Raw genomic sequence first — 25,011 nt, forward strand, 5'->3', positions numbered from 1 at the left:
TTTCTTGTTAATATGGTTGGTTGGTTGGTTGCTATGATTTTATGTCATTTTTTACCATGAAATCCGACCCATTCATGTTTTTATTGTATTTTCTATGGCTTCAATCGGTATGTTTTGGTTGGCTTGTTTAGATACATTGATGCTGCTATCCGAATAAAATTTACTAATGGGCTGATGGCTTTACTTGTTATATTTCGACTGTTGTTGCAGGCTTTACGGTTTGAGTTCTTAGCTTCTGTGAACATTGGGATTTTATTTGAGTCCGGCTGCTAGGAACTGTTTGGTGCTGAAGGCCGTTCGTTGCATCTCATTTAAAACTGGATGTATTGACTGCTGAGGCTAGCTGCTGATCTTTTGGTGATTGCTGCTATAATGGTGGGTGTCGGGTGTGAATTGTTTGAACTTTAGGTTTTTTTCTGGAGAGTTATTGGATATATTTGACCAAAGTTGTTTGGTTGCATTGGTGCAGGTTGAATATTTTGTATGATAGTAGACAAAGGATAAATAGAGTCTGAAATCCGATTGTTTAATCTTGAAGCGCTATCAGCCATGGAATGTAACAAAGAGGAGGCTATCAGAGCAAAGGGAATAGCTGAACAGAAGATGCAAAATGGTGATTTTGAGGGTGCAAAGAAGTTTGCACTGAAGGCCCAGAAATTGTTCCCTGAACTTGACAACATATCACAATTGTTGGCAGTATGTAATGTTCACTATTGTGCTAAACACAACATACACGGGTCAGAAAAGGATTTGTACGGGATTCTTCAAACTGAACAGTCGGCTGACGAGAGTTCAATCAAGAAGCAGTTTAGAAAGCTCGCATTATTGCTTCATCCAGACAAGAATAAATTTCCTGGTGCTGAGGCTGCTTTTAAGCTGATTGGGGAAGCAAACAGGGTACTTACAGACCAAAAGACACGTTCTCAATATGATTTGAAGTGTAGAGTCTCGGTGAAAACTATACCAAAGCCAACTTCTCACCCTTCAAATAAGGCCTCCACTGGCAACAGTCAGTCTGATTTTACTAACAACTACAAGAATGGTTATTCAAAGTTCACAGCATCAAATTCCTATCAGCAGGCACAACATCTAACATTTTGGACCAGCTGCAGTGCTTGTGGTTTCAAGTTCCAGTTTAACAAAGATTTTGTGAACAGGATGTTACCTTGCCTTTCATGTAGATGTATCTTCATTGCCCACGACTTGGGTCCTCAGGGATACCCATGGAGTCAGTTCTCCAGTCAGAACCCTTGTAACTCATTTTCGCAACACAATAGTGGCAAGCCTTCTGGTGTCCACTTTCAGCATAACTTTGCTGGGTCTGCTCCTATTCCAAAGGCAGGAAGCTATCAGGTTGGTGATTCTAAGAAACAAGAGAAAGTAGGTGTTAAAATGAACCAGTCTAAGGAGGGTTTTACAGCTCAGAAAGATGAGTTTTCAAACATGAGAGATAGAAAGAAAGGTGTTGAAATGCCTGAGCCCACTGTGGCGAAGCCCAACGAATCAGGAACTTCAAGAAATGCCAGGAAGAAGAGGAGAAAGTCAGTAGAGCAGTCTGATGAAAGTTGTGAAACTGGTGGTGGAATCAAAGTTGAAAATGTGGTTAGTAAGGAAGATTGCAATAATAGTACTGGGGCAAACTCAGAAGTGAGTGGAGGCAATCCTCCTAGGAGATCTTCACGGCAAAAACAACCTGTTTCTTATGAGGAAAAGTTGGCGGATGATGATGATTTTGAAAGCCCTTATAAAAAATCTAAGGTAATGCCACCACCCAAAGCTAATGAGGAAAAGTTGGATGATGAGGTAATGAAAAAGGATAACTCTGGTGGTTACACTGCTGCAGATGTATGTAAGAAAGAAGGCGAACAGAAAGCAAATGCCCCTCCTGAAGATGAGGTAATGAAAAAGGATAACTCTGGTGGTTACACTGCTGCAGATGTATGTAAGAAAGAAGGCGAACAGAAAGCAAATGCCCCTCCTGAAGATGATGTCCTGATCAAGAAAAGGAAAATTGGAGATTCTAAAGGGAAGGAAGAGGAAACTGTTATACTTGATAACAATAAGGTGCACCAGTTTGATAGCAGTTTTGAGTCAAGTAGAGATGTGAATTCATCTCGGGAACTTGAATATCCTGATCCGGAGTTCACTGATTTTGAAAAGTACAGGGCGGAGGACTGTTTTGCCGTTAATCAAGTCTGGGCTATATATGACACATTGGATGGCATGCCAAGATTTTATGCACGGGTGAAGAAGGTGTATGTTCCTGGCTTCAAGCTACAAATTACTTGGCTAGAGTCTGACCCGGACGAGGAAAATCAGCAGAACTGGGTCGATCTGGATCTGCCTGTTTCTTGTGGCAAGTACTGCAATGGGTCATCAGAGACATGTGTAGATCGTCTAATGTTCTCCCATCAGATAGACCCCATAAAATGTTCCAGAAAATGCTTTTTTGTTTATCCTCAAAAAGGGGAAACTTGGGCTCTCTTCAAAGATTGGAATGTTAAATGGGTTTCAGAGCCAGAAAAGCATAAACCACCATATGAATATGATTTTGTTGAGGTTCTTGCTGATTTTGATGAGGAAGCTGGCATTGAGGTTGCCCATCTGTGTAAAGTGAAAGGGTTTGTCAGTATTTTCCAACAAGCTGAACATGATGGGGTTGTCTCATTTCATATATCATCATGTGAGCTTTATAGATTTTCACATCGAGTTCCCTCACTCAGAATGACTGGCAACGAAAGAGCAGGTATTCCCATGGGATCTTTTGAGTTAGATCCCGCTGCTCTTCCTACCTACCTTTTTGAGCTGGTTGATTCTAATGATATGAAGCTGGGTAATCACAATGCCGAAAATTGTTCCGGTCCTATTCATCCTCGCAATCAAGCAAAAGCTACAATAGATTCAGAGAGTAATCTAACTTTTGTAAATAATCAGAAGGGTAACAATAAAAAAGAAGCCTCTGCATCCAGAATATCTACAAGGGGATCACGTTGTATGCTTGAAGATCATGGTCAAGTTGATGCAGTTCATTATAAGAATGAGGATGATAGTTTTGAAGCTATACGTGATTGCAACTTGACTCAGCCCAAAGGAAGTTTTATTTCAGATGATGCTATTGAGAAGACGAGCACCCTAAAAAAGAGTGAGAAAATTTATCTCTCTACAGATTGCCTAAAACCTCGTAAGTCACCGAGAGACTTGAGCAGAAGCAGTCAAGTAAATGCAATTCAACATGACACTGGGGAAGATGACAAGAAACATTCAGTTTCCAACAAAAATGAAAAGCCTGGCAGTTTTGGTAATACAGAAGGAATAATTTCCTTGAATCCGCCTGTTGGAAAGATGCGTCTACACGAGAGGGATGATAGTACAGTTGATTTTACTAAAAGCTCTAGTGTCTCTACACTGACATCTCCAGCACGGAAAACTTCAAATTTAGAGTGCTACGATTTTAAGGGGGAGAAATCCGTGGACAAGTTTGCAGTTGATCAGATATGGGCATTGTATTGTGGGGATGGAATGCCAAAGGACTACGTGCAAGTTAAAAAGATCAAAGCTACTCCTGATTGCAAATTGCATGTAGCACTGCTGGAGGTGTGCTCAAGACCCAAAGACTTGAAACTGCCCATTTGTTGCGGGATATTCAAAGTTAAAAATGGTCAAACTAAAATTGTCTCCTGTAATGATGTCTCACATCAAGTAAGAGCTGAGCCCATAGGGAAGAACAAATACAAAATTTACCCTAGAAAGGGGGAGGTTTGGGCAATATATAAGAGTCTGAACCATGCGGATTCAGACTTGGGTAAAGTTGATTGTGACATTGTGGAAGTATTGGAAGATAATGAAAAGAGCAAGAAAGTTATGGTTCTCTCATGCGTAAACAGACCTAAATCACTTTATAGGGCTCCAAGAAGTCAAAGATCTACTGCCGATGTTCATGTGATTCTGGAGACTGAATTTGCCAGATTTTCTCATCAGATTCCAGCTTTCCTGCACACAGAAGACCATAGTCACTGGAGAGGATATTGGGAGCTTGATCCCTCTGTCATTACCGGTATTACTAGTTTAGACGGAACTGCTATTCTCTCTTCTCAGTGTAACCAGGAGATTCTCTGAGTATGCTCCATGGGAGAAAACGGGAAAAACTCGGTGGAAACTTAATTGATTTTGCCCCCCTTCCGGATATCTTGCATGGCCTTTACCAGTAGCCATTTTGTTTTGGCCATAACTGATATTTATGTCTTTCAGATGGTGAACTAATGCATTTCATTTTGATTTTCAGTTGCAAACTTGCAGTGATGATGATTTGAATTCTCATATGATCTGCATCAGGGCTTATCTTGCCCCTTCTGTTTTGATGTTTATTTGCATATGTAAATATTTTTCCGATATGAGTTGACAATTTTAATGGCCTTTAGTTGGATTTGTGATGTCATTTTCATGTTTTTTAAGGGATATCTATGCATTTCAAGGAATGGATGCACTCCGGCGGTGAACTTGTGTTGGATACCGATCCCCGAAGCCAAAAATAGTTCATCTTCCTCGGATTATCTCCTAGAATGTAATTAATCTGTGTATTTAATGAGGAAACAATAAAGACTGATGTTTTAATGCATTATTGCATGATTAGGACTTGGATACCATTATCAGGCCTTAAAGAAGATCAATCCACCACCTACCATTAAATCACAGAAGATCATAGATGATTAAATGCCTCTACAAATTGCAGGAATGAGACTTCAATCCTAAACCCTATGAGATTTTCTTGTGAGAATTACATGAACCTAAGTTCTCTTTATCTTAATAGTTAGCTTTCATGCATATGGTTTTGCAAAGGATTGGTATTGAAATTATTTACCAGGTGTTGTATTGAAGTTTTTTTTCTGAAAGATATGAACACACAAGCTAATAAGTCATGTTGGAGAATAACTCCAATGCTTTAGGATCGTTGGATAAGTACATATAAACGACTAAAATTATATATCTCTAATATATACTTTAAAAGATAAAAACGGAATAAAATTTGAAATTAAAACAAAAGAAATTGTATTCTTAATTTAGAATGGAAGATTAAGTTTAGGCCTATAAATGAACTGAACGTTCAGCGAACCGTTAATGAACCGTGCGGCGGGAAGTTCGTTTATGTGCGTTTATTTATTAAATGAACGAACATGAACAAGATTTTGTGTTCGTTTAATTAAATGAACGAACATGAACATAGGTCTCGTTCATTCATTTACGTTCGTGAACATTCGGTTATGTTCGTTTATATGCGTTTAGTTATGTTCGTTTATGTGCGTTCATTTATGTTTAACCTAATATTCTTAAATCAATTTTGGTGACCAATTTGTATGTATCTTAAAAATATTAATTAATATGATATTTTGATGACCAACTTCATAATTAACCCAATTTTACAGCCTGATTAAGCGGTAATACAAAAAACCCTAAATCTAAAAATAATATTTTCTCAACTCTTCTCCAACCCGTCATTCAGCTGTTCTTGATTCTCAACTCTCCCCACCCTCCACAATTTTCATTTATGCAACGATTCGACGTAGCTTCAAGTCTTCAACTACAACGATTCGACAGAGCTTCATCTCTTTCCCTTCTTGAACGTGATTTCATAAGGTAAATAATTTGAATTTTTTTTGGTCTGTTAATTTTGGGGTGTGAATTTAGGGATTTTTTGTGGCATCTTGAATGGTGTGGAACCCCTTGTACGCCGCTATGAACGGTGCATTCGACCAGTCAGTCTTCTCCAGCCCACCCCTCGTTGCCCAGTCATTCGCATTAGAGTTGCCCTTAGGGAGTCCCAGTCAGATTTGCGCTTATATCCTCTAGTGGGGGAAAAAAGTGGCGAGGTCAGTGGAGCGCTGCTGGATATGGCTGCAATGTTGCGGAGGAATGGAAGGAGGTGAGTCGAGGTATTTGAATTGAAACGAGTCAGACTCAGGCATAAGGAAGATGAGGGACTCGCATGGTAGGAAGGTTTGGGGCTTGGGAAAGATGAAGATTGTGGACTGGGATGGTGGAAGGAGAACAATATTAAATTTAACATTTTGTCAAAAATGGTTGTTGACATATTGGCAATTCCGGTCACTACTGTTGCTTCTGAATCTACTTTCAGTGCTGGTGGGAGGGATATTGATCCGCATCGATCCTCTTTAGGAACTAAGATGGTAGATATGCTTGTTTGTGGAGCTGATTGGTATCGTCAATACTATGGGTTGGAGAAAAATAAAAACAAGGTATTTTTATGTTTTAAGTTTTATTGAATTTGGTTTTACAATGACTAATATATTTTTGGTTTTTTGATTTGTTGTAGCAAAACGAAGATATCATACATGTTGAGATTCCTTGAAAATGAGGATGAATGAATTGGTATAACCTCGCTAATTTAGTATATTTTTCATCTTTTGTTATAACTCCTTTAATTTAATATAATTTTATTTGTTTGATTTTGATCAGGATGGATGATGAATTAACGACTGATCATGAATGCAAGTTGAATATGTTACGAATATTATTGAAGTTGTTTGGATTTCAAGAAGATTGTTTTGTTGAACAAATTAACTTTAAGACTTTATTATATTCATATAGTTTACTTATGATTTATGTATGTTTTTGTCGTGTTTGAACAAATTAACTCTAAAGTTGTGTGAATCATTTAATATCTTTAAAAGATTGATCGAAATATCTGATATCTTTAAACATTTCATCACTACTAATCAGCTCTTACGCTATTATCACTGTAGATTTGGTTGATTTGCATTGTCGACTATTTTTCATGAAAGAACAATGGAAGGTAGGGTCTCCAACGTTTATGTTCGTGTTCATTTATGTTCGTGTTCGTTTATGTTTGTGTTCGTTTATGTTCGTTTATTTATTAAATGAACGAACATGAACAAGTTATATTCCTTAATGAACGAACATGAACAAAAAAAAATTTGTTCGTTTATGTTCGTGTTCGTTTATGTTCGCTTATTTATTAAATGAACGAACATGAACATACATCCGTTTGTGTGCGTTCGGTTCGTTTACAGGCCTAATTAAGTTGTCACCTTTTACATAAGATTAGAGCTTTTTATAGAGGGCTATGTTCTCTTTTTACAACATATTTTTCAATTTCATTTTCATAATTTAAAATGATAAAAGCTGAATAATGCCAAAAATAGCCTCCACTGTTTATTAAAATGGTCATTATGGCCCCTATTCTTTTTCTGGGAGCATTTTCACTCCCAATTTTTCACTTTGGGGCAAAAAACTCCCTCTATAGACGAAATTTCTTAGATAACACACGATTAACATTCTAAAACAAGAGCATTTTTTTAACTTAAAACGAAACGTTAAGGGCTAAAATGCCCTAGAAAAAATAATAAGGGACAAAGTGATTATTATGTCAAATGTTAGGGGTCTTTTTGCCCAAAAATTAAATTTTAGGAGGCCAAAATGCTCCAAAAAAATAGAATATGGAGCAAAATGATATTTTTTATAAACATTAGGGCTAATTTATGACATTATGCCTATTGTTATTAAAAAAAATATTCTTTTAGTATTTTTTCCGCCGACCAAATGGTCCTAATTATTTTTTATTTGGTTGGCAAGTTGGATACCCAAACATCAAAATTGGGCTGCTATTGTTTAGCTTTCTGGATTTTTTGAGCCTGAAAAAGGTAATCATCTGATCTGACTTTGCTTTTTCTTTTCTTTTTTTGTTGATAGAAGACTTTGCTTGATTTCAACGTTCCAAGCTCCGAAATAATCTGTAGATCTCTGAAATTCTGGATCTGATTTTCTAATCTTTTTAGCCATCTCCCTGGAACATATTAACTACTACTCTCATTCCATGTTCACTCTAATCTACATCATTCACATTCTCCTACCAGAATTTTGGTGAGTTCACTCTTAGAATTCAAGGAGAACCAACCCATTTTGTTTATCTGCTTTACAAATCCATTTCTACATTCCTATGCTGCGAAAAAAGAACTGCAACTTTGATGATCAACATCTGTTTATGCTTAGTTTTGTGGATTTGAATCACAAGTTATTATCCTAATTTGTCAGTCCATCCGATTGCGTATCTGGGAATGGTTAATTTGCATAATCTCGATGCTTTTCAGCTGGATTTGAATTATCATGAATAATTTTTCATTTGGGACAAGCAGTCCTAAATCCTTCAATGCATATCCACGGGGTGGCTTTGATTTAGAATCAGGAACTACTAAAAGAGCCAGGAGTAGAAAATCATCATTTTACCTTGTTAGAATGATCAAGTCCTGGGGTAACCAGCTTCATTACTATTACAAGCGGCACCCACTCTTTGTTTTCTCTATTTTCCTTGGCATTTGGTGTTACATTCCTCGTAGTTTTATCTCTATACGAGCACCACTCTAAGGTGATGAGTAATTATAAGAAACTTGATAATGGTTTTGGTGATAATTATCCATTTGCCAAGCTTAAGAATCTTGTAATGGTTGCTGGGCATTCGGTTTATACTAGTAATAGTTGTGAAAAAGTTGATAAGGAGGATTCTTGGTTTTTAGAGTCTTATCAGAAGAATCCAGGCCAGGCTGCAACCTTTGTAGCTCACATAAAGGAAGGGATAGAAAGCACCTCACAGGATGATGAGGCCTTGCTTCTGTTTAGCGGTGGAGAGACTCGCAAAGATGCTGGTCCTCGGAGTGAGGCACAGAGTTACTGGACAGTTGCTGAATCCAAAGGATGGTTTGGTATGTTTACTTATTCAGTAATTTTATTTGCCTAATTTTATACTATGATGTCTTTCGTTTTTTCCCCAAATTTCGCTGGCGTTAAAAGGAGGAGATGTAAACTTGACAATATATAATAGTTATTCTGATTATTTACCTGGTAATGACATCCTGTAATTTTATCTCTAGTTCAGATAAGTTCATGATTCTTTAACTCCAAATCTAAACCTTCTAGGGAACTTTCATTTTTGCAATTATCAAGGGGTCTTTTCCACCAGATATTATCAACTAGGAGAATTTTGGGCAGACAAAACTCTTTGTTTGGGTGCACCAGTAATAATACTAATTGTACACGAGTAGCGCTGAACTCAGTTAATAAGACATACCAGTGTATATAGTTTCATTTCACTCTTAAAGAATGGCCATCGTACTTGCCTGGAAACTGATTAAGAAATCAAATTCTCAGGGGAGCAATTCGCTTGTGAACTCTTATAGATGTAGGTTTGAGGTTTAATCTAGGGAACTTATCATCCTACCTTATATATTCTCATTTGGATGTGTATGCTTCTTTCTTATGTTGTGGTTGAAAATTTGGTGAACAAGTTGATGTTGCTTTTCATTTTTGTTGTTAATGCTGGTTGTACCATTAGATATAGCTGTTTAGGAGTGAGACGTAAACCCAATAGCATGTTTGAAGTAGCATAGCTACTTAAAAAATGTCCAGGAGGCTCTAAATTTGCAATGGATATGTTGGAAGTTAGACACTTTAACAACAATCTGGCTTCTTCTTCTTCTTCTTTTTTGAAGCATGGAATAAAAATAAAACTGGAGATTGAACTGATCAGACATCCGGTTTTTGGTTCAACCATTGAACATTTTGAATGTTGCAGTAGTTTTTTTTTTTTTTGCTACATCCGGTTCTTATTGCAAGTTCATAATCAAGTCAAACTTACTCATCAGGAAACACAAGTTTACTGTAAAACCAGCTTATAACTTACCATAATTCATGTCATGCTTACTTGTCTGGATTCTGGAAGTACCATAATCCAAGCTCATCATATAAATATAGAAATTACTATCCAAACTTAATGTAAGTTCAAATCAAGTGTAGGCTCATTTTCTTATCATTTTCTGGAATGTAATAGATTAAGTTATCTCTTAGAACTTCTTTTGTGGCCAAATATTTCAAATGTTTAAAGCTTCAGGCGCATATAAAGATTAAAGAGTTCAAGAAATAAAAAATTAAAAAAAAGTTCAAAGCTGCCTGTTGTAGAGTGGAGAGCCTTAAACAAAAAAAATCAAGCCTCTGGCGTCCAATCATCTTACAAAAAAGATGATTAAAGTAGACAGGAGTCTAACCTGATCTTACTAGTTTTGAGAGAAGAGAGTTATCATATTGAAGAAGACTAAAGGTAGACTAAAGGATATCCTGCCTAATGGATGAGATAAAAATCTTGTTAGAGTCAGAAGAGAGTAAAACAGACTGAAGAGATTAGAGATGACATTAGAATCTGCTTGGAAAACCAAATAATTAGGAATTACGATTCCTTATCTCCTATCTAATGGCTTAAGCAAAGTTAGCCTAGTTTGGGACTTGGGGTAAGGTTTTTCTGGGTTGGTTTACTAGGTTAAAATACATGAACAAAAAAGTCTAATCAAGAGTAGAAATGAGTAAGAACTTTGAAAAGGAGTTGTATTCTTTCCTGACTCCTCTTATCACTAAAAGTTGGAAATGAAGCATGTAGCGCAATCTTGATCTTTCAAGTCTTATTTTGCTTCTAAAGTGGAATGACTTTTCCGGTGTACAGAGTTCAAAATAAGGAACACCTACTATATTTGTATTATAGATGTAATTATGGATTGCCTTTGTCAACTTGTTGTTCTTGATTATTTTTCCATGCTCATGAATATGTCTCAAGGAAAGTTTAAATGTCCCTTTTGCTCCGAAAAACTGCTTTGATCTTTTGATCGATAAATAATGAATTCCTTGCAGTTCTACTCCCTAGTCGAGTTCTATGAGTTTGCTTCTTGTCCAACATTGTTCCCTGATTTTTTTTCCAGAGCATGAAGACTTTTGATCATCTGAGTCTCATTGTTATTAAATTTTATTTCTTTTCAGGGAAGGAAGAAAATGTTAAGTGGAGAGCACTAACAGAGGAGCATGCAAGAGATAGCTTTGAGAATATTCTCTTTAGTGTTTGTCGGTTTCGAGAGCTTACTGGGACATACCCACACAACATAACTGTAAGCATTCTATATTTGTTGGTCTTTCTTACTTTTACCCCCCCCCCCACCACAAAACACACACACACAACTTCTCCCCTTCAGCATGTCTAGATATGATGAGAAAATACCTGGAAATTAATTAATTAATGTTTTTTGTCATCGTTGTGCTAATCTTCCTACTTTTAGAACAGAATAAGCATAACAGTAATGTTCAATTCCATTGATAAAGTCATTGAACACCTAAAATATCAGCCAGATAAGTAGGATTCCAGCAGTGATAGAATAATTTGTTTAGTTCTCCAAGCGTATCAGATTTTCTGCTTTCATATTTATGTCCATTCAAGTTCCAACATGAGACAATCAAAGTAATTGTAAATCGAGAAGAAGAATGTTGAAGGGAAGAGAAAGATTGCAGGTTGCTGCCGTGAAAGAACAAGGAAGAAGAAAGAAAAAAAGGGAAAAGAGAAATAGAAGAATTATGTTTCTGAAAATTCATCTTGGTAATCCCTCAAGTATGAATGGGATTTTATAGTAATCATCAACTATACAAATAAGGAATAAATATTTACAGCTCCTCAACTCTGAAGTCAATCCCTAAAATTATGCTAAACATATTAAGTCTATCACAAGGGTAAATGATTGGAGAGGGGCATGCGTACACATGTCTAACTTGCCTTTTTCTATAATTTTTTGATTTGTGGAATCATCTTGAAGTGTCTAAAAAGGATCTAGTTGTGACTTATGTCCTATGCTTTTCAATACAACTTTAATAACCCAGCACGATTTCCACACAACTTCTAGATATGTCCTAGATATTTGATTGTTTGATGATGGCTGTATTCAAAAGTAATGGGGAGGAGCCCAATCTCGTAAAAAATAGGATACTGAGATGTGGGCGCTTAAAGTTATAGAATGCAACATTATTTCTAAAGTAGAGATGTGAAAATCAATCTAGATGAACTACTACTTGCTTGTTTTGTGGAAACTGAACAATAATTGGACCCAAGTTTACTTATAGTCAAAGTTAAGCTTTATGCCTTGGGTGTTGGGTTGATAAATCTTATTTCAATGATAGTTGCTTTGACCGTCTTCTGCTGCAACTTAATGGCTTGGATCAAGGCCCAGATCACAATATATATATTCACTTGATTGAGAAATTGTCTTCCGCTACAACTTAATAGCTTGAATTAAGCTCTAAAGCACAATGAATTTTTCTTCAATTGCTCTAAGAAACAGCAGACAAGCTTCCTTCTGCATGAGTTATAGTGTGCATCACTCCGCGTAAAATCTTCGTGCATGTTTTTCCCATTTGTGAAGTAGCTGATGGTGAAGGTGTCTCACAATCTCTAGTGTGTCAGAAAATTGAGACATAAATAAATTATCGCTCTATAAACAAAGAGTATACCACTCAAAAGCCCTAATGTCTGTATTGCCATCCAAGCTCAATCAAGCTTTCTCTGCATCTGTACGTCTATGAAAGCCCATTGGTTACAGTTAAATATCAAAATACTTTATTTTTCTTTATTTTTGTTTAGGTTTTTCATTAAGATTTTTGCTTCTCCATTCTTTGACTTGATATCAAAGCTAGTTTCAGTTCCCATCCAGTTACCTGTTTTGACAGGTAATTTTCGAGATGGGTTAAAAAGTCTCTTTTTTTCCTGCTTATAGAACTTACTACTATTCACCTTGGAAGTTAGTTTATGAGGTTGTGTCTTGAGTTTATTTTAACTATACTTACCCTAATGAATTTGTATCAGGTTGTAAGCTACGATTTCAAGGAAGAGAGATTTGCGCACATGCATCGCACTGCAATTGGGTTTCCGGACTCACGGTTCTTCTACAGAGGCACTCCAGCTTCAGCAACTTCAATAGAAGCGGCTTTGAAAGGTGAGGCATTGGTGAGGACTCAATTTCAAGAAGATCCATTTGGATGTATGGGATCACTTAAGAGGAAAAAACTAGGCCGTGATCCCTTCCATCGCTCAATCCCATATCCTAAAGGATGCCCGGAAATTGAAGGACTGTTTAGATATTGTGGGGCTGCTCCTTATCGAGATCCTCTGCCGTGGTCGGTATAAAGTTCCAATGACATTGTCATCACCCAACTCGCACTTTAACAGAAAATTAACGAATCAGGTAATCGGAACTTGAGTTCTTATGGTATCTTCTTTTTCAATTAAGAATCTGAAATCTAGAAACCATAGACCAGGTCATGTTATGCTCTTCTGCTTGTACGTTTGGTATCCATTAATAATTTCCAGAGATAAAATAGAATGGTAAATCAAAGGAGACAACATCCTATTTTGTACGGATGATTCAATTTTATTCATAAAACACTGAAATTTATGCATACGCATCAAAGCCAGGCTACCCTGTTTTCCGCGAGAATGGGCAGTTCAAAATCAGTTGGACGAATTTAAGTTAGGGGTAAACTTTTAAAATTTTAAGAATTGATGAATTTATAAAGTTTTAGGGGAACGAAAACACATTTTCAATTGAAAATATATAGAAAAAAATCTAAAATACATGATAATTTTAATTTTGACAGTTTTTACCCGCCCCTCAGTCAATCCCCGACATTCACTGCCCAATTTAACACCTTTTGTAAGATCTCCAAGCTGCTCCCCACGGTCTTAAAAGATATTCATCTCTTCGTCAACCTATTTCAATGGAGAAAACATTGAATATAATTCTAGGCTAGTTTAAGAATCAATAAAACTTGTATATATAATATAAGGTAAACTATATGTTTACTTAAACTATTACTTTTGTTTCATTTTGATACCTAAACTTTATTTTTTTCAATATTATACATATCATTTAGTTTATGTTTTATTTTAGTATATGCCGTTAAAAACTTAACGGAATTGTTATACGTGACATTTTTATGGATAAATTACATTATTCATCACTCAACTATCTTCTCTCACCTATTTTGGTTAAAATTTAAAAAAAAAATTAATTATTCAACTTTCAAATTTGTTCATGTTTTAAGTACTCTAATTTATTTTATTAATATTTTTGTGGCATGATATTTTTATTATTTTATGAATATATAATTAAAATAAATTTAAAATTATATCACAAACCCAAAATCAAAATCCCCTCATAAATTAATAAAATAAATTAGAGTGGTTAACATATGAGTAATTTAAAAGTTAAGAGATTAAATTAAAAAAATAGAAGTTCATGGTTTACATAATTTGTGTATATATTATGTGTTGTATATATATGCCTTTAACCTTGATATTTAATTAAAAAAATCCTTAAATTAGCGTTTGATATTTCTTCATTTTCTTTAAATAGAGATATTTCTTCATTTTATTTAGAATTAATTGCATCATACATCCTCAAACTATGACTTTCATTTTAAATTGATCCTTAAATTTTTTATCATTTCAATTTAATCCCCAAAATATAACTCTCATTTTAAATTAGTCCTTAACCATATATTTGCTTGCATATTGTTTCTTCTTCTTTTTGCTCGACTATACGCCTTGATGCTAGCACCCAGATCGGCTTGATTCTTTCTTTTCCATGCGTTATGTTTGATTCCCTTGTTAACCCAGAGAATGAAGAGAGAAATAATGGTTCTTTGGTTTTTGACCCCTCAGATAAGGAGGAAGGATCAGTAGCCATTGAAGATGTTATCAAAACATTGCAAGTCATATTCAAAGTGTTACTATTCTTGCATTTAAGATGGAACCATGCTAGATAGAGGGATGATTGTTATTCCATAAGGTCTCGGGTTCGAACACATGTTTGTAAAGGTGTATAAACATTCATTATCAAATAGTTGAGTCTTTTAAACAGATACTATTACCTTATAATGACCTTAGATTATTAAAAAAAATTGAAAACAGAATACATGGATGAATACTAAATGCATCGATGGGGTAATAGAAAAAAAAAGTTAATACAAAATTACAGAATTTCATTTGGACGAATACAAGGGTTAGTCAACATTACCTTCTTTTTCGCTTTTGCTCTGCAATGGTGAAACCTTTAACCATCTGTCTCATGTTAAACACAATGAGCAGATTTCTCGAATCATAACTTCCGATCCTCTAAACCGAATCCTTTTATAAATACCCACAAATGTTTATTTACATGCTTCTCGTTGACATTGGGACTTAAACAACATTGGCGTTCATTCGAGCTATCCCCTGGGCTTCTTCTAAGTCCTTCAGAAACCTGCATTTTAAAGGCAAACCAGTTCTGGTTAGGCAAAGTTCAGCAATCGAAAAACAGGAGGCAACCTGTTTTAGTTTATTTGATATGCCCGCGTGTCTTTTGTATAAGAATCGGTGATATCCAAAGCCTGCCTCTTAGTGTTGAGAACCGCTGTTCCACCAAGTATAAAACGAATTCCAGAATTGCTGGCATTTAGCTGGGCAATAGAACGCGACTCATCATATGTTGTTCCGCCAACAATGAATATAATTACCTCTTGTGGCCTGTATAGAGATGGAGCAAGCATCAATAAAAAATGGTTGTCCCTTGTTCTCATATGTAATGGGGTAAGGGGGAGGTAAGATAGTAGGCTGCCCCCAACACTAAGTTGTGGGCAGCTTCCGTAAGAGACCTCCGAATTATGAAATGCCGATCCCACGACCTCAAGATTAAGAACCTTGTGCTTTACCAACTAAGCTGGATGATCATTAATTTTATCTTTGCAAGTGTTTATCATTAATAAAATCATCTTAAACAAGGAAAAATTTTCCTAAAAAATGTCATGAATCATCATAATTCTACCCAAAATGAGTGGTCTACTATAAGAATACAGTCGAGCATTTTTAACATCATGTGATGCAACAGGTAATGCCAGTTCTAGAGCTGCAAATGAGCCAAGCCAAATGTGCTTCAGCTCGGTTGGTGGTTATTCAAATCTTCAAGCAACAACTTCACATGAGGCCAGCAAAAGAACTAAATATGCAAGCTTAAATACCAAGGGGCATCCACTATACAGTTGTTCAGTAAACAGAGATCAACAATGAACTTTCTCGAAATAGTTGGAAAACTTTACTGATAGCAACAAACCTGCCCTGCTGAAAATGATTTCCAACATACGGGTAGTCCACATCTCTCAGCCGTCCTTTGATTATGCTTTCCATAGTTTGGACAAGAAGAGGCTGGTGCTGGGTGTAGACATTCTCAACCCCCTAGTTACAAAAACTTGAAATTAATCTATAAGCAAATGAAGAAACAATATGCAAGCAAATATTTAAAACCTTTTCCATCAGACCTTTAGTCCACGAGCCATGTTGCGAGCAATATTTAGAAAATCACGATTTCCATAAAGATCACCAGTGCGCTTATCAGCCCCGGCTTGCTTTAGGAGAAATTGGACAAGCTGTTCCACAATTGGAAACAAATTACAACCAGTTTTCCCTCATCAAATGACAAGAATAGATCATTCTTAAAACATGATTGCTGACTGATTCAGCATCAGAGAGAATTTGTTACGGTTGGTTAATTAGGAGTAATTAGGTTAACTAGTTTTAGGAAAATATTATTATTATTTTAGAAAAATATGTATTATTTTATTAGGGAAATATTAAAGACAGTATTTATGAGTATCTTATACTATTAGAAGTCTTTCTTTAGTTGGAGACTTTGTTTTTAATTATTTGCTTAGTGAGTATTTCAATTGAACTATGTAACCTCTCTTTTTTTTTTTGATAGAAGATGAGGCCTCGTAAAAACCCCCTTTATTTTACCCTCCATGTTATGAAAGTAACATGGAGGGCCTTGAAAGGAGGAAAAGAGCGCCTATAATTATATTAAACAGTAGAATAGTACATAGCCAGCCCTTACAACAACCAACACTTCCCAAAACTCATAAGACTTAAAAACCACTATCAGCTGGACAACGTAGTCACTAATACCATAAGACTGATAACCAAAAACTGCAGAACAAAGTGAAACATACACACCAACTCCCCAAATACTAAGAAAGCAAATCAACCTATACCATCCTTAGCTAATCTGTCCGCTTCCCAATTAGCAGCCCTCAAGATAAGCCTTAACGAAATGTCCAACCCTTCCATAGTAGAGACTATCTCCTTCACCAATGGTTGGAATAAAGGGGTGCTTAGATCCGGATTTTTGATCCACTTCAGCGCGTTGGATGAATCAGATTCTAAAATAATCCTCTGGTTACCAACCCCACCTGAATCAATAAGCAAGCCCAACCCCCTCTTAATCGCCAGAAGTTCTGCCATAATCGGGGGACCTCCCCCAACCTTTTCAGCAAACCAATGACTCAACTTACCACTGCTGTCCCTAATCAGGCCTCCTATACCTCCTTTACTCCACCCCTTCACCATTGCTCTATCAACATTAATCTTTATGAACCCAACTGGAGGAGGAACCCAGCACGAAGGCTTGGATCTTACTTTGTGGCTGACCATTGAATCAGCAAGTGTTAAATCACCCACCAGAGAATCAAAAGGAATATGCGAATCAAAACTAGCAGCAAACCAAGAAACTATTCTAAACCAAGAAACTATTCTAAACCGAGCAATAAAGAACAACAACACCACATCCAACTTCCCTTTCTTAAAAATAACTTCATTCCTAATTTTCCAAACCGTCCACAAGACTGCCCTTGGAATGAATTTCCAAATAATAGAATTCGGAAGAAGCTCGTCCCACTGTGTGATGCACTCTAAAGGTTTACTAGGAATCACCCAATCAACATCCCACAAATTCAAAAATCTGACCCACAGTCCCCAAGCAACCTCACAATGCAGAAAGAGATGGGGAACAGATTCACCGAATCTGCCACACAACGGACATAAGGGATCTTCAATTCCAGCCACTCCACGCTTTAACAATTCCTCCTTAACCGCCATTCTCAGATGAACTACTTGCCATAGAAAGGTTTCAACACGGGGAGGTGCTATCCCTACCCAAACATTTCTGTCCCAAAAATCCTGATTCCCCTCAATACCATCCGAGTCAAAGAATCTCTTGATACATGAATTAGTAGAGAAACAGCCCTCTCCATTCCTAACCAAATCCAACAGTCTTCCTCATCATGCGACAAAGAGGAGTTGTTCAACAAAGAAATCATATGCAACCATTGGTCGACCTCCCAATCCACCAGATTTCTCCTGAATTGAATATCCCACACCCAGCCTGCAGCATTACTCTCCCTAAATTCCACTACTTTCCCCTCTTTATTCATCGAAAGAGTATACAATCTGGGGAACAAATCTTTGAGGGGGACTTCACCCAACCAAGCATCATTCCAAAAAGCCACAGAATGGCCATTTCCAGTTTTCCACCTCAAATTACTCCTAATGCAGACACCAAATCCATCATTAGAAAAGAAATTATTTATCACTCCTCTCCATATCCAAGAGGCACGAGCAGTCAAAGAACTCTCAACCTTTTTGGAGTTCGGGTCCAAATTATTAACACAACAGACTACTCTCTTCCACCAAGAATCCTTTTCAGAGGCAAACTTCCAAACCCATTTACCCAACAATGCTCTATTCAGAATAGCTAAGTTCGGGATCCCTAGACCCCCCAACCTTCTCGGCTTACTGACCAAACCCCAATTCACCCAATGTATGTTTCTTTTATCATTCGACCCCCCCCCCATAAAAATGCTGCCATTATAGAGTTTAATTTTTGCAACACCGCTAGTGGAATTCGAAATAAAGATAGGAAATAAGTGGGAAGAGAGCACAAAACAGATTTGATCAACACCACCCTCCCTGCTAATGCTAGAGAATTCACCTTCCAGCCCGACAACCTATTATAAAAATTCTGCACTATTGGCTCCCACATTGCAACAGAATTTCTCCTAGACCCCAGAGGCAGAATTTTATCAAAAACCCCTAAAAGATTTTGGTCTCTCTTTTAAGGAGTCCTAAAGGTTTTCATTCTCCCTTTGATAAGCTGAGAGGTTTCGGTCTCCCTCCGACCACCTGAATCATTAATCCAGAAACACAAGACTGAAAATTCATAACAGAATTAACCAAAGAGTACTGACAGACTGCCTAACATATAAAACGGATATGCCAGCAAAAGAAATTTTAATCAGATAACTAGATTGCCAAAAGAGAAGTCTGGTTGAAAAAACCATCATGCATTGAAGTTCGGTTAAGGATGGTAATCCACAAACAGAATTATAAATGGACATGCATGCATGTGCATAAGAAAAGATGATAAATAAAATTAGGATGACATGGAAATCCCAAGCAAAAGAATTTGCATGTTCGTTATATTACCCCGGGCTTGTACTTGGCAGACCGAGATTGCAGTTTGTTAAATAGCTGCATCAATTGAACAGGGCTCTCCTTCTCATAGCGCAAAGCATACAACATTACTAGGCGAAGTCGATCAATATCAGATATGTTTTCATTGTTTAAGAGATTCGTCACTGCCTGCAGAAAAGCATGTAAAATAAGGTTGTCAGAGATCTTCAAGTGCACCACGTGTTTACAAGTATCATTCCAATAAAAATTTAAAATTTTATTCCATGATCATCTTCAAAACACAATAGTTCAAATGGAATATCGTCTATATCCCCTAACAGTAAATTAAAGATAACCACTACTGATTCAAATGAAAAACTAAATGAAGCATTAACAGAAATATTGATGCGCAATAACCAAGGACAAAAGTTGTTTCAGGATAATGTGTATTGTAAATAAACCATGGTTTCTGTTCCTATGTATATTATTTTTATCATAATCAGTTAGATGTAGATCTGTAGTTTAATTATAGATGCTATTGATCATCTTCAACAAAAATTCAAGGTAAATATTTATTTTATTCCTTAGTATATTGGCCACTATATCCAAAGATGTAATGACTGAGTAGCTCCAAATGCAACATCAGAAACAGAAAATAAACCGAAAACCTATCAGTGAACCCCATTACAGAGGAGCTCGTAACTTCCTTCTTACAGCTTTTGGGGCTTTTGAGGGTTTGCAGTCTTAATCATGCATGTCAACAAATAGCATCTTATTTTGACTACAATTAAATACTATATCTTTCTTCTAAATTTTTGTTTCCAAGAGTATTGTTTAATGTGTAAGGGGAAATTTTGCAGCTTAGATATTCTTCCATATACTTTTTTGCCAGACTCGTGAAATTCAATCCAAAAGGATGTTGCCTAAATCTTTCCTTTTCTTAAGACAAGAAGTCTGTGAGAGACAAAATTAGGCTTATTTAATCATAGATATTGAACCAAATGTTACTCCTTGAAAACAGATTCAATTTCACATGATAACAAGCAGTACCAATCCATTTCAACAGTAGCTTTTATTGATCAATCTAAATCATTCTAAGAAGCTGCACTTTTAACATCCCTAGCAACAACAAACGCAACGCCCTCATGCAACTGCTAGGATCCAATCCCTTGGTCCTTCGCCCCTTAGTGTATTTCAGATTCATCCTCTTGTACTCTTTGTTCTCAAGTTTCTATGTCAAAAGTCAAAACCGCTAATTGTAATAGCATTAAATTTGTAAGTGTCTTCCGTATCTTAATGGAATAATAGATTGTAATGTACAACCGCCTGATATACTTAAGAATCAAACAGATATGGAACATAAAAAGAATAAAAGAATAGATAAAACAAACACATGTACACTACCTCAAAAGCAGTAACTTGACCCCCATTGCAAGCCAACTCCTGCTCAGTTTCTGAAACCAACATAAGCTTTCTCTCTTCAACTATTTTGCTCATTTCTGTTACCAATGTGACATGCTTTCAGACATTCCCATGCATTTTTCTGTACTCGGGGTAATTGTCAACAAATTTGGCCATGTCTTCTGCATATTATTGAAAGCATAATAATTTAATGATCTAACTTGGCAATAAAGCAATAATCAACAAAAATAATTACTAATAAATCTGAAATATTCAATTTTGTCTCATACGAACCTATTGTCTGTATATTTTGGTTGCTTTTAGCAACTTGCTGAAAATCATCCACCATTCGCTTGATGTTCATTCCGATATCTCCAAAGTTTTCATACATGTTAGCTTTGAAGAAAGCATCCTGTTCTGATGAAAGCACTACTTCCTGAAAGTATGAGAACACAAAGATAAACCACGGTAATATTAAAACAAATGTCTAGCAGAGAGAACATGCAAACAACCTGTTGATCTTTGGGGAATTTTCCAGTGCTTCTCAAATCAACTTTGTTATCCTGAATACCTATCAATTCATGAACCATTGCCTGCAAGAAGTAATTCAGTAAATGTTTCCACCCATGTGAAAGTAACAGGATGCATCCTTTACCTTTAAGAAGTCGCTACGAATGAGTCACATGTACCTGATAGGTCCATTGGTTCAGTAATGGAGTCACATGATCATCCCTTCTGTCAACTATCAGCAACAATGGAGACATTTCCATCCGTCTGAAGTCAAAAAGACCACTTTCTTGCTGGTACATTAGTTTCTGTCAGACACACAGAACACGACAGAAAATAAAAATAAGAACCAAATTAGCTCCTTTTCATGACTCCAATTTTCAGGAACAAACTTAAAGCTTCTTACCCATGAAAAAACTTTAAAACTATTCTAAAATATGTAATATACATATGCATAAATATTGAAGGAGTCATGACACAATAAATCGAGTACATGCTAAAGCATTTTTATTAGTAAACTCCTGTCAATTGTCGGCATTACTGTTTGTAATCATTTTAGTATTTCCCTTTTACTTACTGCTGCTTCATGTGCAATCCTTTTTGCAATGTCAGAGGTCCTCGAATATCTAATAATTGGCCTTCGTTTTAACGCCAAGAAAACCGCACCAATACCATCAACAGCTCGGTCACAGAAGTTCTGCAAATTAGAAGGGTCCACAACTGCTGGGAGAATATAATAGTGATTTGAGGGCATGTTTAAAGTGAAGTGGTAAGGATCGATTGCAATGAAGTCGGCATAAAACTCCTGCAAGACCAAAGTGGCAACTATATAAGGGTAAAAACCTTTGAAATTCTGATGAAAAAGTATAGGGCATCTCTGAAACATTCCTAAAATGCAATAATAGCAACAGCGATGTATGAAGAGGACTTTGCTACTAAAAGGAAACTCAGGGTTCACCATATAGAGAAGTCAATTGGCTATAAACGTATAGAATCTTCAAGCTAGCATAACGGCTACTAAAATCAACCCCATCAATTTCGGTAATGCATCATTTATAATTATTGACATAAAGGAAAAATGGTTCCCCATAGATGATTAGATCAAACCACTACTAGAAGTCTAGAATGGCCCTTTTTATGAGGTTACAAATACAAAGTTAGTTTCTCTTAGAGAAAATAAGTCCTCAATTTATTCAATTCAGCAATGTGCCCTCACAACTTCAATCTATGGCCTTAGCATCAGGAGATCTTACTAATGCACAGGAGATGGCCCTCTTTCTGCATCTTCTAGCAGATTGTTATATGATAGTTTATTCACCTATCTATGCGTAAATTCTGGACTGCAGTTTTAATGTTCTAACTGTTAAATAAAGAGCCAGATAAAGAACTGCAAGCTATACAATTCGGTCAAAAAGAAGAAGAAAAAATAACATAGTGTATCATACGTACCTGGACTTGCTGGACAACTTCTTGTTCATCTGAATCAGCTAAAAGATGAATCTGAGTATCCTTCAACATGTTTGAAAAAACTGCAAAATACAATGAGGTGAAAGGACCACATGAAAAACAGCTAAGACAGGTAACAAGACAATTTGCCATATTACAGTAAAATAAAATTATAGCCACACCAAATACTGAAAGATACAAAGAACTTACACAAGTGATACTCTCCGAACCTAGGATTAGATAGTTGACGCCGCATATACTGAATATTTTCCGATATAGGCCGTAGGAAATAAACCGCCTTGAGATGCGACATAGATTCTTTTGACTTGGAAATGGAATCTATCAATTCTACCAAAAATACCTCTTTCTGAAGTAGCTCTGATTGTGATTAAACAACACTCACAATGCTAACCTGTGACTCAAAAAACAGAATAAATTACCCATAATCAGATCACATTTATCTTTTCCCTTTCAAAAGACTCATTTATTAGCATTAAGGGTTATGCTTATCCCAGAAAAACCCATATATAATAGGGGAAAGGAAAACCGCAAAATCTAATATTCAATTCTCATAAAAAATGCTATGCAAACAGAACTATTGTAAAACATCATTTGATTGGCAGCTCATGTGGGTGGTAATTGACTTTTGGGACTAAAATTGTAAAATACAAAAAGAATTAGAAAAAATCACTAAAGACCCCAGCACATATTGAGATTTCTGTTGAGGGAAAGAGGTCATCTCTATCAAATGTCCAATTATTCTAATTTGGCTTGTTACTCGCTTTCATAATCTTAGAAGAAAAGCATCTAGGACTTGTTTGGATGGAAGGAAAGGGGAAGAAGAGGGAACCATGTCTCCTTTTACACCTTTTCATTTTCCTTCTCTACATTTTTATGCTAGAGCAAAGCAAAAAAATGGGAACTGTAGAATCCCCCTTCCTCTCTTGTCCACTCCTCCATTTCCATCCTAGCTCTTAGACTAAACTACAACCAGGACTTCAAACAAGAAGGAAAGATAGATTATCCTTGAGCAGTTCACTAATAATATCACCAATTTTAAACCAACGGCAACTGAAAGATGGAGAAGTTAAAAACATCAACAAGCATTTTAATACATGTTTACCATCATGGGATGTTTTCTTCCCAATGTATACGTAAATCCTTAAAGCCAGCTATAAAATATGGAAAAGAGCTCCTCCAACTACTTCATTCTAAAAAAAATTATCAAATACGATGATTTCTACCATAAGTTCAAAACAATTTCCGCTACTAATATATTTCCATTTGAAGTGATCTTATATTTGGAATTAATGAGAAAATAGACAACAACAAGTAATAAATTATTCATATAAAATGAAGGTAAATACGAATCAAAAACCAGAAAATTAGATTACAGTTTGAGAATCAAGAATGAGAACTTTCATGCCGGAGATGTCTTGTAACATCCGATTAACGTAATCCCGTACGGCCGAAACCAGCACCATCTTCGATTTTTCTCTAAAACTGGCCCTTAAGGATCTACGGCTGTGACTGGTGATCTAGTAATAGAAGATCCAGATCTGATTCAGGCTTAAGCGTAGGCCGTTGAGGGCAATAGAATTTCTTTTATTTTTTTCAAAGAAGGCAACAGAATTTCAAGGAGGACGGATTGCAACTCAGCGTTCTTATATCATTTGTTTATTATTGAAAACAAAAACGGAAAGGACAGCTTTAGCTTGTGTTATTTGTTTGCTATTGAAAACAGCAGGTTTAAATGTGTGATTTTTTTATTATTTTAAAATTTATAATTTAATCTTATTATTTAAAATTCAATATCCAATTTTATGATATTAAATTTTTATATTATTTTTTAAAATTTTGATATTTTCAGTAATTTTCATTCAATTTTATTATTAATTATTAATTTAAAATGATATTTTAATCATTTACATTTTCGGAATCAAATTTATTTTATCTTGAAAATCAAAAAAATATTTAAATAAAATTTAATAGATAAAAAATAGTGTTGTTTTTTTCAAGACAGTAACAATATAAAGAAAAATAGTTTAATATTTTACATTACATCATGAAAATGAGTTAATTCATATACGAAGATTATTAGAAATTTATTAAATAATCTCAATGATAAAAGAAAATATTATTCTTCCTAAAGATATCGAGTTCAAACAATTACGTCGACAGAATGTGTTTTGTTAATAATTAAAAAAGATTTTAAAAATATACTAACATTACTCGATATTTTGAAATAAAGATTGCAAAACAATCATAATCCTAACTCTGCCTCTTGTATCAATACGATTGTGGCTCGAAGCTAATCAGTTGGTGCAAATATGATATGTATGGCCCAAAAGTCTGCAAAATGGGCCCAACTATGAATGCAAAAGCAGAGGATCAAATTCTGGGTTTAACTTGCAATTTACAAAATGGGCCAATTATGAACTCTCTGTCCAATGTCAACTGTACATTTGAAAAATGTAGGACTCGACTTTATCCTAACGCAAAGCGATGAA

The 25,011-nt window shown here is 35.8% G+C and overlaps 1 protein-coding gene and 2 pseudogenes across 1 annotated transcript; 2 read left to right on the forward strand and 1 right to left on the reverse strand.

Moving 5' to 3' along the window:
* The first annotated feature begins 216 nt into the window (after positions 1-216).
* LOC120204325 lies at positions 217-4,338 on the forward strand. Its single transcript, XM_039204425.1, has 3 exons — positions 217-375; positions 470-1,803; positions 1,897-4,338. Exons 2-3 carry the CDS (start codon positions 550-552, stop codon positions 4,114-4,116), a joined length of 3,474 nt encoding a protein of 1,157 aa, XP_039060356.1. The 5' UTR covers positions 217-375; positions 470-549; the 3' UTR covers positions 4,117-4,338.
* A 3,658-nt stretch (positions 4,339-7,996) lies between these two features.
* On the forward strand, positions 7,997-13,223 carry LOC120204324 (annotated as a pseudogene).
* A 1,618-nt stretch (positions 13,224-14,841) lies between these two features.
* Positions 14,842-24,024, reverse strand: LOC120204326 (annotated as a pseudogene).
* Positions 24,025-25,011: the final 987 nt, after the last annotated feature.

Source organism: Hibiscus syriacus, unplaced genomic scaffold (assembly GCF_006381635.1).
Source record: "Hibiscus syriacus cultivar Baekdansim isolate YM2019G1 unplaced genomic scaffold, ASM638163v2 tig00010803_pilon, whole genome shotgun sequence".
Taxonomy (NCBI): Eukaryota; Viridiplantae; Streptophyta; class Magnoliopsida; order Malvales; family Malvaceae; genus Hibiscus; species Hibiscus syriacus.

What these genes read in the sequence shown, in the direction of transcription:
- LOC120204325 (XM_039204425.1), top strand. Translation starts at nt 550, where the DNA reads ATGGAATGTAACAAAGAGGAGGCTATCAGAGCAAAGGGAATAGCTGAA. An exon ending in AGGAAAAGTTGGATGATGAG is followed by an intron (nt 1,804 to 1,896) that starts GTAATGAAAAAG and finishes CCTGAAGATGAG; the next exon opens with GTAATGAAAAAGGATAACTC.